This window comes from Neoarius graeffei, chromosome 14 (assembly GCF_027579695.1).
Source record: "Neoarius graeffei isolate fNeoGra1 chromosome 14, fNeoGra1.pri, whole genome shotgun sequence".
NCBI classification, from domain to species: Eukaryota; Metazoa; Chordata; class Actinopteri; order Siluriformes; family Ariidae; genus Neoarius; species Neoarius graeffei.
This window is the reverse complement of record NC_083582.1, coordinates 39,817,693-39,837,138: the sequence shown is the minus strand read 5'-3', so window position 1 is coordinate 39,837,138 and position 19,446 is coordinate 39,817,693. Positions and strand designations below refer to the sequence as shown.

General features: G+C 42.9%; 1 protein-coding gene across 1 annotated transcript in view; it reads right to left on the bottom strand.

Annotated features, from left to right (window-relative positions):
- Positions 1-19,446, bottom strand: part of LOC132897587 (uncharacterized) — a 71,787-nt gene that overhangs the window by 28,252 nt on the left and 24,089 nt on the right. Inside the window, 1 exon segment of the mRNA XM_060938836.1 lies at positions 3,408-3,569. Coding sequence (XP_060794819.1) covers positions 3,408-3,569 — 162 coding nt within the window.

The following is a 19,446-nucleotide window of genomic DNA, read 5'->3' as shown; positions in this document are numbered from 1 at the left end:
TCCAGTGGACTAGTGCTAGGGAGGCAGGTGGAGCTAGGGCAAGTGCAGCCCCTTGGCGATGTTGGCAGTCATCCCTGCCCGACCAAAGGAAATTGTAGTTGTTTGCTACATGTGTGCCAGATCCAGGCCAGCATACTTCTGTAAGACCTGCTACTGCGACGCTCAGGCATGCCAGTTCGTTGGCAACCAGCTCTGCTGATCCTTCCCGTTTCATGGACAATACGTTCCAGGTTGCAACTCTTATTGTTGCAGTTCCGTTAGGCTTAACTCGTAGGTCCATCCAATCCATGGTTGGGGTTCCATTGGAGTCAGTCCAGTTTGGGTTCCATATTACCCCTTTTCCACCAAATCAGTTCCAGGGCTGGTCCGGAGCCAGTGCTGGTGCTGGTTCACAACTCGTTCAACTTGCGAGCCAGCTGAGAACCAGCTTGCTTTTCCATCGCTTGCGGTGCTAAGAGAAGACACGTCATTACGTTGCTGTATACGTCAGTTACGTCGTTGTATACGTCATTATGTCGCTGTATACGTCAGTTATGCCGTTACGTTTGCATAAACCTTAGCGCGAATATCGAAGCAAAAACAATGTGGAAGAAGCAGCAGCAACAACAATAATAATAAATGACTTCGCGTTTGTGCAGCTGCTGCTTCTCGTCACTTAAAAATGGCGATCTTTCGCGGTCTTGCTATTGTTGTCGGTCTTAACAACTCCGCCCCCCCGCTGACATAAGCGGTTCTTTCCTCTGGCCCAGCAGAGAGTTGGTGCTAGCCTGGAACCGGTTTTTCTGGCCCCAGAGCCAGTTCTTTGTCAGTGGAAACAGAAAACCCGGTTCCAAACTAAGCACTGGCCCCGAACCAGCCCTGGAACTGCTTTGGTGGAAAAGGGGCATATGTGAGGTTTTGTAGTGGGTTTGTTTTATGTGGGTGGTTGCTAACCCAACGCACAACCTCGGCTGGATTTGTAGACCACCCATCGGGGGCTGAGGCGGTGCAGGTGCTATTAGCCAGCAGCAGCTCCCCTGGGAACCATCCCACCATGGTTGGACCTGCCAGGAGCGGGGGGAGCCTTTGCAGGGAACCTGCTAGTTCACCGCCTGCCCCTGAAGGTATCGCAGCCCAGGGTCTGATCACTATGTTTGGCAAAAACATTAGCAAACAAATCAAAAAGATGAATATAACTGCTTCCCTGATATAGTGGACACTGAACTATGCAGGCAAGATCAATGTCACTTTCGTTTTTATTTTTTAAACTGTCACTTAACACAACATGCTTTTCAGCAGTTTCAAACTAAACTGTGAGCCACTGCACCAACGTGATTTCAGCCAGGGGAAGAGATCCTCACTCCACACACAGAGCACCTTCCCTGGCCTCACTCTCCATTCACAAACTGGCACTTGACCACGCCCCTGCTGCCACACTGAAAAAGAACTGTATACTCTCTTGCTCAACGAAATAAACTGTACAGTATGGTAGTGAATCGAGAGGTTATTCACCAGAAGTTATGCAATATAGGTGTATACTCTAATTACACACATTTTCACTCGGCGGTCTTCACCATCGCAATGATAAAAAAAGGACCTTCTATGTAAACTATCTAATGCACAGGAATAATATTTACATTGTGAAATTAATATATAATTTTCATTATCACTAACGAATATTGGCTAGAATACGCTTAAGGAAAAACAGACTTCAACAAGATGAGTGACCAGGCTCAAGTTCACCTCAAAAAGATACATATTTTGGGCTAATTGCAGCATGTTCTTCACTAATTACAATATTTATGATAGGGAGAAACATACTACCCAGCATTTGATGTGTAGGATCCATTAGCTCTGTCAAATTTTCTGTCACAACTTGAGTACGGAAGTTGCAGTGCGAATGTTGTGATTTAGCTCCTCGTCTCGCAGCAAAATGATGTAACTGGGTCAGTGCATGGTCAATGAACCTGCGCACACCGGACTTCCTCTCTCTGCTTGACTGCGCAAAGCATGCGATTTCATGCATATTATTTGCTAGGGAATCCCCTCAAAAGAAACAACTTCCCAGCCACAGAATGGCTTTTTTTTTTTTGAGATATTACAGAAACAAATACATAATCACAATGACAATTTCAGAGGGAAATAAATTTCACCGACTTTATGAAATTGAAAGGCCATCTTGCTTTAAGACAGAAGCAAAACAACATACTGCTTTGAAGGCTGCAGTGTGGACTCTTGTTCTCCTGCTGGAGATGGAGTACTGTTGCTCTCTGGCTTGTCCTCGCTGGTTTCAGCTTGTTCACCAGGAACTGCACTGGACCCAGCATGGGCTTCGTAAGTAGCATCAACACCCTGGACCATCTGCACAGCAGCTTTGGGAGCTTGTGTAATTAAACAAAAACAAAAAAAAAATGTTATATATATATATATATATATATATATATATATATATATAGAGAGAGAGAGAGAGAGAGAGAGAGAGAGAGAGAGAGAGACTAGAAAGCCTTTTTTGAGATTGAGAATAAAGCTCCATTTACACTTGCCATGCACAACATTTGTTTAGTTTCAATATGATACAGTAGTAGCTACAGTGTGTATAGCTTCAAAAGCTAGCTAGCTAAACACACATTAAACTAGAAGGGCACTCAGTAGCGTGCATACCTCCGCCAAGGCACATATTCGGATTTGCATCAAAATCTAATCAATTGTTCCTTGGTCCATGGTTCACCTTTCCTCCAAATTTCATCAAAATCTGTTCACTACTTTTTGAGTTACGTTAGGAACAGTCAAACAAACAAACGGAAATGAAAACATCACCTCCTCCAACAAAGTCTGTGGAGGTGGTAACCACAGTGTGTAAATTGGTTTTGATTCTAGTCTTGGTACTCACTAGGACACTCACCAGAAGGACCAACAATTACTTCCTTCCAAGCTTTATTTTCTTGGAAGTCATGACCAGATAAAATGAAATCACAATAAGATTTTTCATCCACTTCTACAAGTTAAACAGTCAATGGGAACTGACTGCAGCTAGTAACCAAAATTCTGAGTGGGTAACTAAGCACATGTCAGATCACACACACCATAGGTTTGGTCTGAAGTATCATTTGAACCAACTGTATGGATTTGTTGCTTCACCACATCATAGTTTCTTGGAACAGAATTGAAACAACTCAAGTAACTCACAGTTCTGTGTCGCATGTATATAGAAAATGAACGTCTGGCTGTCATGTCACTTAAACATAGTATAACACAGATTTGCTACACAACTCAATATCTAAATGAGAAATATCAGTTACTCCAACATCACTGGAAATCACTTCATTCTGCTCTTGATCTTGTCAGCTGTTAACACAAACACTAACCTTCTGTGTGTGGAATGTGATCGCTTGACCTGGGTCCCTGAAATCCCTGAATACTTGGAGCACCTGGCTCTCGGTGTAGCTGGAGTTCTGCTGTATTTTCCTGAGCACTTGTATTGAGTGAGCTGCTTTCAGCTCCAGAGCCCCAGTGAGCAGGAGCTGAAGAGGTTGGAGGTGCTGGAGGAGGCCACATCTTCATTACTGCCTCCACTGCCTGGCTTCCTTTTCCTGCGTACACACAAGCAGACAGGTGAGGACCATTGCACTATTTGCATTTAGCCCTGGCTACCAAGATGTGGCATATCATGGATATTTTGGGGATGACGATAAAACTTGCCTTGATTAATACAGTTTGAATGAATAGTATTGTCAGTATTAAGTATTTTATAATATAACTAGGCATATCAGGCGGCACGGTGGTGTAGTGGTTAGCGCTGTCGCCTCACAGCAAGAAGGTCCTGGGTTCGAGCCCCGGGGCCGGCGAGGGCCTTTCTGTGTGGAGTTTGCATGTTCTCCCCGTGTCCGCGTGGGTTTCCTCCGGGTGCTCCGGTTTCCCCCACAGTCCAAAGACATGCAGGTTAGGTTAACTGGTGACTCTAAATTGACCGTAGGTGTGAATGTGAGTGTGAATGGTTGTCTGTGTCTATGTGTCAGCCCTGTGATGACCTGGCGACTTGTCCAGGGTGTACCCCGCCTTTCACCCGTAGTCAGCTGGGATAGGCTCCAGCTTGCTTGCGACCCTGTAGAAGGATAAAGCGGCTAGAGATAATGAGAGAGAGAATGAACTAGGCATATCAGACGCTTGCTGGCTGTGCTGTGAAAACTGTGCATGCAGACACTCATCTGAGTTTCCAAATCTGTCATTGTTTAACTCTTGAATATTTTCTATCATGAACCTAATCATTAAAAAGCTTCTCTGCTTTCCAAAGAAATTTATCTTGTTAAGCTCTGTTCAGTAGAGCAGAGTTTTTACTTTGTTGTATCAACTTCAACCTGCCGTTACTCCCAAAGGGGAGTAACGGTAGGTTGAAGTTGATACAACAAAGTAAAAACTCTGCTCGCGTAATGTTGGGAAACTGCCGGTGCTTTTTGAGTCATGGAAAAGCGGTCAGGCTCTCTCTCTTCTGATCGGTTTCTGATTGGATTACTTGTGAATATCGATCAGAACTTTTATAGGGCTGTTCTCTAGCTCCCACTGTTTCTGATGAAGTGTTCAGCAAAATTTTCCGTCAGCTAGTTTTGATGTTCTGATTCACGGGAGACTTTGAAGTGAGTTTTCATAGCTTTACCTACTTATTTTTTCAAATAAAACTGAGTCATGTAAATAAATCTCATTTCTCATCTCATTATCTGTAGCCGCTTTATCCTTCTACAGGATCTCAGGCAAGCTGGAGCCTATCCCAGCTGACTACGGGCGAATGGCGGGGTACACCCTGGACAAGTCGCCAGGTCATCACAGGGCTGATGTATATGTAAATAAAATATTTTAGAATATAACTAGTTGTTCTGATGAAAAATATTGAGATCTTTGTGGTCAGAATGAGATTTAAAAAAAAACGGAAGTCAGAAATGCGAGTGTCAATTTCAGTTCAATTAATTGGAATTATTTATTGTAGATCACAGTTTTTCGAGGTTCGCCTTGAAAACTGAACATTATCATTTATATTCTTTCATATAAACACTAGTAGGCCCTACGTTTGAGAAATACAAAGGCCTACAGAGCACAAAGAGGGTATTAGAAATAATCCTTTATTACTTGTTTATTGAGTGTACCGATTTAATGTTTACCTAATTAGCATAATTGATACTAATTAAATACTAATTTGCAGAATTGGTTTTTACTAATTTTTCAAACTTTGTATTCAGTATACAACCATCTGTGTGCTGCCAATTTCCATGTAAATATCTTGAAAAATAAAAAAGTTAGTAAAAAAACCAAACATTTGATCTCATTTGTTAATGAGGCCCATTTTGGACCATGTGATCCTCGTCTCGTCTCGTCTCGTCTTCTTCCGCTTATCCGGGACCGGGTCGCGGAGGCAGCAGTCTAAGCATGGAAGCCCAAACTTCCCTTTCCCCAGACACCTCGGCCAGCTCCTCGGGAAGAACACCGAGGCGTTCCCAGGCCAGCCGAGAGACATAGTCCCTCCAGCGTGTCCTGGGTCTTCCCCGGGGCCTCCTCCCAGGGGGACATGCCTGGAACACCTCCCCAGGGAGGCGTCCAGGAGGCATCCGAAAAAGATGCCCGAGCCACCTCAGCTGGTTCCTCTCGATGTGGAGGAGCAGCGGCTCTACTCCGAGCTCCTCCCGAGTGACTGTGCTTCTCACCCTATCTCTAAGGGACGCCCAGCCACCCTGCGAAGGAAACTCATTTCAGCCGCTTGTATCCGCGATCTTGTTCTTTCTGTCATTACCCAAAGCTCATGACCATAGGTCATGACCATTGTGCTACTGGGGGACTTCAATGCTCACGTGGGCGACGACAGTGACACCTGGAGGGGCGTGGTTGGGAGGAACGGCCTCCCCGATCTGAACCCGAGTGGTGTTTTGTTATTGGACTTCTGTGCTAGTCACGGTTTGTCCATAACGAACACCATGTTCGAGCATAGGGGTGTCCATAAGTGCACGTGGCACCAGGACACCTTAGGTCGGAGGTCGATGATCGACTTTGTAGTCGTTTCATCTGATCTCCGGCCCTATGTCTTGGACACTCGGGTGAAGAGAGGGGCTGAGCTGTCAACTGATCACCACCTGGTGGTGAGTTGGATCCGCTGGCGGAGGAGGAAGCTGGACAGACCTGGCAGGCCCAAACGTATGGTGAGGGTCTGCTGGGAACGTCTGGCCGAGCACTCTGTTGGGGAGGTCTTTAACTCCCACCTCCGGGAGAGCTTTTCCCAGCTTCCGAGGGAGGCGGGGGACATTGAGTCTGAGTGGACCATGTTCTCTACCTCCATTGTGGACGCAGCTGTTCAGAGCTGTGGCCGCAAGGTCTCCGGTGCCTGTCGTGGCGGCAATCCCCGAACCCGGTGGTGGACACCGGAAGTAAGGGATGCCGTCAAGCTGAAGAAGGAGTCCTATCGGGCCATGTTGACCTCCGGGACTCCTGAGGCAGCCGACGGTTATCAGCAGGCCAGGCGTGCTGCAGCTCGGGCAGTTGCGGAGGCAAAAACTCGGAACTGGGAGGAGTTCGGGGAGGCCATGGAGAAGGACTATCGGTCGGCCTCGAAGAAATTCTGGCAAACCGTCCGGCGCCTCAGGAGGGGGAAGCAGTACTCTGCCAACACTGTTTACAGTGCGGGTGGGGAGCTGTTGACCTCGACTGGGGACATTGTCGGGCGGTGGAAGGAATACTTTGAGGATCTCCTCAATCCCACCGTCATGCCTTCCACTGAGGAGACTGAGGCTGATGACTCAGAGGTGGACTCGTCCATTACCCAAGCCGAAGTCACTGAGGTGGTTTGCAAGCTCCTCGGTGGCAAGGCACCGGGGGTGGATGAGATCCGCCCTGAGTATCTCAAGTCTCTGGATGTTGTGGGGCTGTCTTGGTTGACACACCTCTGCAGCATTGCGTGGCGGTCGGGGACAGTGCCTCTGGAGTGGCAGACTGGGGTGGTGGTCCCTCTTTTTAAGAAAGGGGACCGGAGAGTGTGCTCCAATTATAGGGGAATCACACTTCTCAGCCTCCCAGGGAAAGTTTACTCCAGGGTACTGGAGAGGAGAATTCGACCGATAGTCGAACCTTGGATCCAGGAGGAACAATGCGGTTTTCGTCCTGGTCGCGGAACACTGGACCAGCTCTATACCCTTCATAGGGTGCTCGAGGGTTCATGGGAGTTTGCCCAACCAGTCCACATGTGCTTTGTGGATCTGGAGAAGGCATTCGACCGTGTCCCCCGTGGTATTCTGTGGGGGGTGCTTCGGGAGTATGGGGTTCGGGGCTCTTTGCTAAGGGCTGTCCGGTCCCTGTACGAACGGAGCAGGAGTCTGGTTCGCATTGCCGGCAGTAAGTCAGACCTGTTCCCAGTGCATGTTGGACTCCGGCAGGGCTGCCCTTTGTCACCGGTTCTGTTCATAATTTTTATGGACAGAATTTCTAGGCGCAGCCAGGGGCTGGAAGGAATCCTGTTTGGGAACCACAGGATTTCATCTCTGCTTTTTGCGGATGATGTTTTCCTGTTGGCTTCTTCAAACCAGGACCTTCAGCATGCACTGGGGCGGTTTGCAGTCGAGTGTGAAGCGGCTGGGATGAGAATCAGCACCTCCAAGTCCGAGGCCATGGTTCTCGACCGGAAAAGGGTGGCTTGCCCTCTCCAGGTTGGTGGAGAAGTCCTGCCTCAAGTGGAGGAGTTTAAGTATCTCGGGATCCATGTGATCCTCATACAGAATATTATGGCAGTTTTCTAAAAATTAAGCCATTTTTTCAATCTTTGATATTTGTAATATCTCAAGGATGGATAAACATTTTAATTCTGTAAAAAGTATGTTCTGCATTCAATTCTGAATTCGGTGATAAGTTTCAAGCAATTTGGATTAAATTTGAATTTTCACCTGATATGCCTATTATAGGCGGCACGGTGGTGTAGTGGTTAGCGCTGTCGCCTCACAGCAAGAAGGTCCTGGGTTCGAGCCCCGGGGCCGGCGAGGGCCTTTCTGTGTGGAGTTTGCATGTTCTCCCCGTGTCCGCGTGGGTTTCCTCCGGGTGCTCCGGTTTCCCCCACAGTCCAAAGACATGCAGGTTAGGTTAACTGGTGACTCTAAATTGACCGTAGGTGTGAATGTGAGTGTGAATGGTTGTCTGTGTCTATGTGTCAGCCCTGTGATGACCTGGCGACTTGTCCAGGGTGTACCCCGCCTTTCGCCTGTAGTCAGCTGGGATGGGCTCCAGCTTGCCTGCGACCCTGTAGAAGGATAAAGCGGCTAGAGATAATGAGATGAGATGAGATGCCTATTATAACATTTACAGCATTTAGCAGATACACTTATTGAGAGCACTTTATAAAAAAAAAAAAAGCACTTAAGTATTTCAAAAAAAAACATCCTCCAGCTTGTACAAATGGTCTACAAATACTATAAGGCAGTACCACAAATAAAACAGTACACGTTGGAGGTTTTATGGAATGAGAACTCTTCCCTATGGGATTTCTGCATTTAAAGGACAGCAACAGCTTTTTTTCCCCTTAACTTGTCACATGATCGAGCAGATAGTGTGAGAGCCTGTGCACACATCTGTGTTTCTGCCTCATTTTGCTGAGTGATTCTTTGGGAGGCCAGCAGTTCAGTTTAACCTTCTGTGTTCATTTCCACTTCCTGTGCACTCACAGTTCCTAATGAGCTGTTGGTAAAGAGCTCTAACAACAAAAAGGGGGGGGGGAATGCTAAGCAGCAGTACTAACAGGATAAAGTGAAAACGGGCTTATGACAAATTTAATATTTTTTACTTAGTCAGAGCAATGGAATGTGTGTGTGTGTGTGTGTGTGTGTGTGTGTGTGTGTGTGTGTGTGTGTGATGGTTATTGAATCCTGTAAGAGGAAAAGACAAGCGAGGGATGATTCCCTCCTTCCTCTGCACTCCTACAGCCCCAGTAACAGCCGCTCCTTCATGTCCGTGAGCACTGCACTGAACAAATCCCTATTAACATATGAGCATGCTACACTGTGTCCATGTGCGCGCAACACACGCATAGAAGATGAAGGAAAATAACAGTACTGGAAAGGGAACGGTGCTGAGACTAAAGCGGCGGTGCATGTCAGAGCTGCAAATGTGCCCCATATACATGGGGGAGACAGGTGGAGAGGGTGAGAACTTTTAAGTTCCTTGGCCCTCACATCAGTGAGGACCTCACCTGGTCTCACAATACTCAGCAGCTTCTGAAGAAGTCACAGTAGAGACTATATTTCTTGAGAAAGCTGATGAAGTTTGGCATGCCAACCAAAATCCTCAGCAACTTCTACAGATGCACAGTTGAGAGTGTCATCACCAGCTCCATCACAGTGGGGTATGGAAACTGTACTGCTCAGGACAAGAAGGCTCTCCAACGGGTGATAAAGACTGCCCAGTCCATCTCTGGAACAGCCTTCCCATCACTACAGGGCATTTATAATTCCAGGGTCATCAGGAGGGCCCATAACATTATTAAGGACAACACCCACCCACAACAGTCTCTTTACACTCCTGCCGTCAGGGAGACACTACCGGAGTGTCAAATCAAGGACTACAAGACTCACAGTTTCTATCCACAGGCTATCACACGAAATACTGCACTCCCCATTCTCCAGCATCCCCACTGCAGATACCTGTTTGCACAAAGCACAGAGTCACTTTACAAATTGACTGTTTTTTTCTGGCACTTCTTTTACCTATTTAGTTTTACTACATTTACTGCTTTTATTACTTTTATTCCCTTTTCGGGCATCTTTTTGTCATGTCTTTGGGTGTATGTGTTATTGTTGTGTGTAAGGACAGCAGCAAAATAAGAATTTCATTGGATTGTCTGAACCTTCGTGTTTTTACTATGCATATGACAAACTTCTTGAATCTTGAAATGTTCTGTATATGACACTTCAAAACCACTTTTAAAAAATCAGGGTGTGTGATGTGACCCTTCTTCACGACACTACAGCCAGGCCTGGAGCTTACTCTTGGGTTCAGGTGTCTCTAGCAGCGCCGGAACCTCCCATCATTCTTCATCCCGAGGAAGCTCCTCAGTGCCTTTACTGTCTAGTTATTTTTTTCAAATCTGCATCCTAGGTGAGACAATAAAATAAAACAAAAACGGCATTACAACTGTTTGACATTAAAAAGTTTTTTCAAATTTGAATGAGAAAATAAAATGTGCCAGATCTCTGCTGTGAATAAGGAGGATGCAATAAGCCTGTCATGCTATGATTCACGCTCAGTCACATTAAGTTATCTCTTGCAGACATTTCCTTCCCTGGCCTCCTGATGTGATGATTCCATCCTTCCATCCATTATCCGTAGCCGCTTATCCTGTCCAGGGTCGCAGGCAAGCTGGAGCCTATCCCAGCTGACTATGGGCAAGAAGCAAGGTACACCCTAGACAAGTCTCCAGGTCATCACAGGGCTGACACAGAGACAAACAACCATTCACACTCATTCACACCTACGTACAGTCAACTTAGAGCCACCAATTAGCCTAACCTGCATGTCTTTGGACTGTGTGGGAAACCGGAGCACCCGGAGGAAACCCACACAGACATGGGGAGAACATGCAAACACCACACAGAAAGGCCCCTGTCAGCCACTGGGCTCGAACCCAGGACCTTCTTGCTGTGAGGCGACAGTGCCGGCCCATGTGATAATTAGAATGCCTTTAGATGTGTTCAATCAGTGCATCAGTTCCAGTTGCCAGGTGACTGTGACGCATCCCCCAGGGATATGACCCACTACTGCAGAGCATCTCTGCAGCCACAGCTGCTATGAATCACCTGTGTATTGAGGAGCCAGACACCCAACTTAGGAAAAACTTTCCTTCACAACTGGGAGATCAGAGACTTGCCATTATAGAGCAAAAATGACCTTCTGAATTTGCTACCTACATGAATTAACCAGAAGCCAGATTTTAGTTATACAGGAATTAGTCGGATTTTATTCGTCTGTGTATAACTGTGATGGTGCCTGAAGTATACGGTCTAATTGTATTAACAAAGAGGAAGAAGCTGAAAAAGAGCCAGGATTGTTGAACATCAAGAACATCTAGATTCTAACAGGAAACTCACACTAGCAAAGTAAACAAAAGTCAATGTTTGAAGGATTTATTTTCTTAAATCCAACAGACCTGGTACTGTGTCCAATAGAACGCGACAACAATTGGCTTCCAGTAAAAAGTTTTTATAAAAAAAAGCTGTTATGGTAAGTTATATGCTTAACCTCCTAAGGCCCAAGCTGTTTTTTTACATGCATTTTTTATTTTCTCTTTGCTATTTGGGCTTATTAGAACCTGATTAGAATAAAAACTAAGCATCATCTTTTGATAAGATGTACTTTTAGAGAAAAAGTATGTCCACATATGTGGATTCTTGTTCCGAATTTCTAAAAAGTGCTGTCCACGCATGTGACCGCTAAGCTCTAGGAGGTTAATAAAACATTTGTAGTATTGATGCCTTTTGTGGCAGTTTTATTTATCCATCCATCCATTATCCATAACTGTTTATCCTGTGCAGGGTCACGGGCAAGCTAGAGCCTATCCCAGCTGACGATGGGCAAGAGGTGGGGTACACCCTGGACAAGTCGCCAGATCGTCGCAGGGCTGACACACAGAGATGAACCATTCACACTCACACCTACGGTCAATTTAGAGCCACTAATTAACCTAACGTGCATGTCTTTGGACTGTGGGGGAAACCGGAGCACCCGGAGGAAACCCACACAGACACAGGGAGAACATACAAACTCCATACAGACAAATCAATTCACGTCAAAATAAAATGGACATACATTCATTTACTTTTTAATCCTACAGTGTTGCTTGAAAGTTTGTGAACCATTTAGAATTTTCTATATTTCTGCATAAATATGCCCTAAAATATCATCAGATTTTCACACAAGTGCTAAAAGTAGATAAAGAGAACCCAGTTAAACAAATGAGACAAAAATATTATACTTGGTCATTTATTTATTGAAGTAAATGAGCCAATATTACATATTTGAGTGGCAAAAGTATGTGAACCTCTAGGATTAGCAGTTAATTTGAAGGTGAAATTAGAGTCAGGTGTTTTCAATCAATGGGATGACAATCAGGTGTGAGTGGGCACCCCGTTTTATTTAAAGAACAGGGATCTATCAAAGTCTGATCTTCACAACACATGTTTGTGGAAGTGTATCATGGCACGAACAAAGGAGATTTCAGAGGACCTCAGAAAAAGCGTTGTTGATGCTCGTCGGGCTGGAAAAGGTTGCAAAACCATCTCAAAAGAGTTTGGACTCCTCCAATCCACAGTAAGACAGATTGTGCACAATTGGAAGAAATTCAAGACCATTGTTACCCTCCTCAGGAGTGGTCGACCAACAAAGATCACGACAAGAGCAAGGCATGTAATAGTCGGCAAGGTCACAAAGGACCCCGGAGTAACTTCTAAGCAACTGAAGGCCTCTCTAACATTAGCCAATGTTAATGTTCATGGGTCCACCATCAGGAGAACACTGAATAACAATGGTGTGCATGGCAGGGTTGCAAGGAGAAAGCCACTGCTCTCCAAAAAAAACATTGCTGCTCATCTGCAGTTTGCAAAAGATCATGTGGACAAGCCAGAAGGCTATTGGAAAAATGCTTTGTGGACAGAGAAGATAAATAGAACTTTTTGGTTTAAATGAGAAGCATTATGTTTGGAGAAAGGAAAACACTGCATTCCAGCACAGGAACCTTATCCCATCTGTGAAACATGGTGGTGGTGGAGGAAGTATCATGGTTTGAGCCTGTTTTGCTGCATCTGGGCCAGGACGGCTTGCCATCATTGATGGAAGAATGAATTCTGAATTATACCAGTGAATTCTAAAGGAAAAATGTCAGGACATCTGTCCATGAACTGAATCTCAAGAGAAGGTGGGTCATGCAGCAAGACAACGATCCTAAGCACACAAGTCGTTCTACCAAAGAATGGTTAAAGAAGAATAAAGTTAATGTTTTGGAATGGCCAAGTCAAAGTCCTGACCTTAATCCAATCAAAATGTTGTGGAAGGACCTGAAGCGAGCAGTTAATGTGAGGAAACCCACCAACATCCCAGAGTTGAAGCTGTTCTGTATGGAGGAATGGGCTAAAATTCCTCCAAGCCAGTGTGCAGGACTGATCAACAGTTACCGGAAACGTTTAGTTGCAGTTATTGCTGCACAAGGGGGTCACACCAGATACTGAAAGCAAAGGTTCACATACTTTTGCCACTCACAGATATGTAATATTGGATCATTTTCCTCAAATAAATGAGCAAGTATAATATCTTTGTCTCATTTGTTTAACTGAGTTATCTTTATCTACTTTTAGGACTTGTGTGAAAATCTGATGTTTTAGGTCATATTTATGCAGAAATATAGAAAATTCAAAATGGTTCACAAACTTTCAAGCACCATTGTATCTGGCTATCTTGCTGCAAAGATCATGTTAGGCAAGAAGCCAGTTTAATAAACACAGCAGTCAGTGTGCCTAAAGATGCCTGAAACCTTGCTAGGTAAGTGAGATTTCCTCACACAGTGAATGTCATGCTTTGATCAAGTTATTGAACAGCTGTGTGTCATAGCTAAACGGAGATAAGCCTAATCAATTCAGTCAGATAGTGGCTGTTAAAATGTATGTGACGCTCTTTAAATGCAATTTTCAAAAGTTTCTTTTTTTTTCTGGGGGTAACCAGATTTTAAAATGCTAGAACTTTTCATCTGGAGAGAAAGAGAAATATACCAGACCCTCCAGGATTTCGCGATGTTGCGATTTGCAACTTCAATGCAAATTCAACCAATCCCCGTGAATTCAGGGCGGTGTTGCAATTATATCCAATCACCGCAACTTTCCCGCAAATTTGACCAATCGTTGGCGTCGTCTTGAGGTGACGTCAACAAACTACCTTCCGCCTTACTTCCAGTGTTGCCAGATTGGGCAGTTTCAACTGCATTTTGGCGGGTTTTGAACATATAGGCTGGAAAACGTCAGCAGTATCTGGCAACACTGCTTACTTCCGTGTATATGTTCAAGAGAAGCAGCATGTGCGAGTCAGTGTTTATATAGGCTTAAATTCTGTTACTGAAAGTGTGTTATGTTTACAGTGAAGGACTGTGTGCACTTTACATTATTTTTTACTTAATACAAGAAATTAATGGATGCCAACATTTTTGCCAAAATGGTATTTTATTTTCCATTGTTTAGGCAGCTTCAACATCATACTGTGAGATTCTATTCAAATTGTTTTTTTCTTCTATGAAGCCTGAGCCATTTATTTTATTAGTTTATAATTATTGTTTAATTTAGTCTTCAGGAGAGACTGCCTGCACACAGTACTAGTATTAATAGTTTTTTTTTTTCTTACATGAAAGCTGAGGCATTTATATTATATTTTAAGCTAACTTCATGTTGTGCTGTGAGGTTCTATGCACTTTAACTTTTGAACCAACAGGTGCATTTGGATAAGTAAAGCCTATTTTTTCTGCATTTTTGTAGTTCTGGTAATCTTTTATATTGGTAAAGTTGTTTATAGGACCATTTCTCAGTGTGTTTTTTTTAATCAATAGTTTTTCAGTAATAACTTAATATTTAACATACCGCATCACTCAATTTTAATCACAAAAAGAGAAAATTGCAACAATTTCTCGCAACTTTCATTTCCTCCCGCAATGTAATCGCAACAAAAACCTAAAAACACCACAACTTTCATCGCAATTTTTTCGAAGACCCCCGCAACAGACATTTTAGCCCGCAACAATCACAAAAAAGGCCCGTGAAATCCTGGGGGACTGAATATATTTCAATTCAAAAGAAGCTTGAGAGTCAAATCTTTATATCATAGAAAATGTCACAATTTCACAATCGCTATGTTTACAGCCACAAAATATTCCAGTTTTTGCCCTTATTTGGAAAAAGACAACATTCCTCTTAAGCTGTTTATATGGCTAATGGAAATGAATATTCCACTAATATTCCCGTTTGCATGCAGCCGTGTATACTCCAATTGTCTAGTTGATTTGTGTACAGCACACAGAGCAGATAGTAAACAGGCGAGAGGCCTGTGGGTCACAAACTGCCATAAAAACCCCAACTGAGATGAATATTCTGATTCTGCTGTATACATGTCCAAAGAATGCTCCTAAATCCTGAATAATATCAGCATCTAGTGTGTCTTAATCGGAAAATGCTAAATTTGGAATAAGGCCAAATTTGGAATATCCATATGCTGTTTACATGACCGTTATCAAATTCCGAATATCGCCATTCTCAGAATAATAGTGGAATATTAGTGTTGGGGTTCACCCAGTCGGAAACAGTCAACTTACTTCTCGGGACCCCCGCCCTCGTACCGCCCAGAGCTCTGGGGGGGTTAGTCGCAAAGAAAGACAGGAACCCCAGTGTAGTTCACATCTTTATTCGCAAGTTTCCCCCAATTGGACAAGAATACAGAGGGTTATTATATACGAGTGTTATCTGCGTGTAAATGACATCACTGTTTGATATCTATGTGTATGTGTGCATGAATGTGTGTATGTGTGTGTCTATGGGGGGGGTGTGAGTGAGTGACATCATTTTGATATCTATGTCTACAGTGGTGCTTGAAAGTTTGTGAACCCTTTAGAATTTTCTATATTTCTGCATAAATATGACCTAAAACATCATCAGATTTTCACACAAGTCCTAAAAGTAGATAAAGAGAACTAAGTTAAACAAATGAGACAAAAATATTATACTTGGTCATTTATTTATTGAGGAAAATGATCCAATATTACATATCTGTGAGCGGCAAAAGTATGTGAACCTTTGCTTTCAGTATCTGGTGTGACCCCCTTGTGCAGCAATAACTGCAACTAAACGTTTCCAGTAATTGTTGATCAGTCCTGCACACCGGCTTGGAGGAATTTTAGCCCATTCCTCCATACAGAACAGCTTCAACTCTGGGATGTTGGTGGGTTTCCTCACATGAACTGCTCACTTCAGGTCCTTCCACAACATTTCCATTGGATTAAGGTCAGGACTTTGACTTGGCCATTCCAAAACATTAACTTTATTCTTCTTTAACTATTCTTTAGTAGAACGACTTGTGTGTTTAGGGTCGTTGTCTTGCTGCATGACCCACCTTCTCTTGAGAGTCAGTTCATGGACAGATGTCCTGACATTTTCCTTTAGAATTCACTGGTATAATTCAGAATTCATTGTTCCATCAATGATGGCACACCGTCCTGGCCCAGATGCAGCAAAACAGGCCCAAACCATGATACTACCACCACCATGTTTCACAGATGGGATAAGGTTCTTATTGCTGGAATGCAGTGTTTTCCTTTCTCCAAACATAATGCTTATCATTTAAACCAAAAAGTTCTATCTTGGTCTCATCCGTCCACAAAACATTTTTCCAATAACCTTCTGGCATGTCCACATGATCTTTAGCAAACTGCAGATGAGCAGCAATGTTTTTTTTGGAGAGCAGTGGCTTTCTCCTTGCAACCCTGCCATGCACACCATTGTTGTTCAGTGTTCTCCTGATGGCGGACTCATGAACATTAACAATAGCCAATGTGAGAGAGGCCTTCAGTTGCTTAGAAGTTACCCCGGGGTCCTTTGTGACCTCGTTGACTATTACATGCCTTGCTCTTGGAGTGATCTTTGTTGGTCGACCACTCCTGGAGAGGGTAACAATGGTCTTGAATTCCCTCCATTTGTACACAATCTGTCTGACTGTGGATTGGTGGAGTCCAAATCTCTTTAGAGATGGTTTTGTAACCTTTTCCAGCCTGATGATCATCAACAGCACTTTTTCTGAGGTCCTCAGAAATCTCCTTTGTTCGTGCCATGATACACTTCCACAAACATGTGTTATGAAGATCAGACTTTGATAGATCTCTGTTCTTTAAATAAAACAGGGTGCCCACTCACACCTGATTGTCATCCCATTGATTGAAAACACCTGACTCTAATTTCACCTTCAAATTAACTGCTAATCCTAGAGGTTCACATACTTTTGCCACTCACAGATATGTAATATTGGATCATTTTCCTCAATAAATAAATGACCAAGTATAATATTTTTGTCTCATTTGTTTAACTGGGTTCTCTTTATCTACTTTTAGGACTTGTGTGAAAATCTGATGATGTTTTAGGTCATATATAGAAAGAAATAGAGAAAATTCTAAAGGGTTCACAAACTTTCAAGCACCACTGTGTGTGTGTGTGTGTGTGTGTGTGTGTGTGTGTGTGTGAGAGAGAGCAAGTCACATCTTAATTACATCATTGTTCTAATGGAATGTTCAGATGTATGTGTGTGTGTTTGACTTGCGAGCAAGTGGGCAGCTTGATCTTGGGGCAGGTCAAATAATCTCCATCAGTGTGTGTGTAAATCATAACATAATGACATATTTCTGATGATATGACATGATAGCAAGGTACAAACAGATTTTAAAGGTCATTGCCTACGTACACCCCTTCAGGTCAGATATAACATAGGGCAATACATGCATGTACTTAAGATGGTGATGGAATTTTTCAACAAAGATAATATGTCTAGTCTACGAAGTCAGAAATTAATGCCAACAGAAATAGTTTAAAAGGTCTAAAAGCTAAAGGATGAAAAGCTCATAAATTCTTAACACATGAATGTGTGTCTTGTGCTAAGTCAGCAAATTACATCTTGATTTCATCAATATGTAGTAAGACAATCATAAGCAAAATAACATAAAAATATGTCTTTAACAATCCTAAATTATATTCTGTAATTATAAAACTAACTTAAAACTATAAAACTAACTTAAACCATTGAATGCATCTTAGATCTAAAAATTAAATCTAAATCACTGCCATAGTATATGCAATAGTCCAAAATAATAAAGGATCTTAAAAATATAAAGTCTTAACTCTTTGTGCAACTGTGGTTCTGTGTGATATCAAAGGCCATTGTGGGTGGATCTGACATCATTGCAGACCTTGGCGCTGTTCAGACATATCTCTGATCAAAAATACACATTTCATATCAGAACAAGCAAAATGTTCCCAAACAATGTCCAGCCGAGACATAAGGTCATTTTAACTGAACCGAAATTAATCCTTAATTTGGTCACAAATAAATTACTGCCTTCTTGGTCAAGAATAATACTTATATAAACCTAACAATTAGTGTGCAAGGCAACATACTGAATGTGAGGGGTTTTCACATGCCGTCACACATTTTTCCAAATAAAATACAGTTTTAATAAATATACTGCACTATATGGATCTCAGAAATATTTCCATGTTTAATTGAACTTTTAAACAGAATAGCATCCTGGATTTATTTCTGTATGAAAATCTGCAAGTATTTCGCTCAAGGGTCTGACATGGAGTATGGTGAAGGTGCTTACATTGGTGCACATAAGTTTATCGAGAAATTGTTTCAGTTCCTCCATAAAGCTCTTCTCTGTGGTGAACAGTTTCACCAGCTCTCTGCAATCAGACCAGCACAATTACACCTGAACCACAAACCAGAGTTCTGGTCTTGTTAAAGACAGTGCTATACATGGCCTTGTATAATCCGAGTGTAACCCATATGATTTTTAGATGCCCCCTAACCCATTCTGATGCACTGAGAGTTTGCTGATAGCCCTTAAAGCATGCGCCAGAGTGTTTACTCAAATAATAATAAGCAACTGCCGCTTTAAAACCAGACTTGAAATCGAGAAACTGGATAGACACGATTACCTTCGATACCGAGAGAGAGAGAGAAACTGGCATCTAATCTATCCTTATCTACAATCAAGACCCTGAGATCATTGGAGATCTTGATTAAAAGCAGATATGCTGACTTTTTTTGTACACCTGGAAACCCTGTGTCACCGTTGTCTTCGTCTGTGGATACCTTGGAGTCCCCCACCTGTGGTCCCCATCTCTCTTGTCACCATTCCCCCTTGCATGCCTCCTCACATCTCCTGGCTGATCTCCCTTAGCTACTTGCCACCATCCCTTGCCCTGTGACTGTGGTAGGATCAAATTTGAACACAATACGCAGACTTGGATCGGAAATTGGACTGAGCCACACATTTAACATCCCCACTCCATTCTTATTTTAATTTCATTTTTTTGGGGGGTGCACTCAGTTTTCTTAAGGCTTATTATTTTTTGTTTGTTTTTTGAGATCTCAATTGGGTTTTATTTAATATTTTGTTTGTTTCATTCATTTATTTGTTATTTAGAACCATAGTGCCGGCACTAATAGCATATTGGTATTGATGCATTTTTTTTTTTTTACATCTAGTTACAATTTAACAGTGTTTTGGGTACACTTGTATCACATGGAAAACCCTAGGAAACAAAAGTAGCTTACCATTCACAACTTAATTTAACTGAGTTAAACAGATTTTTAGTAGGAATTAAATAAGTCTTTAAATATTTATTGATAGAGTGGCTATTTATTCTTCATATTGAGACCTTT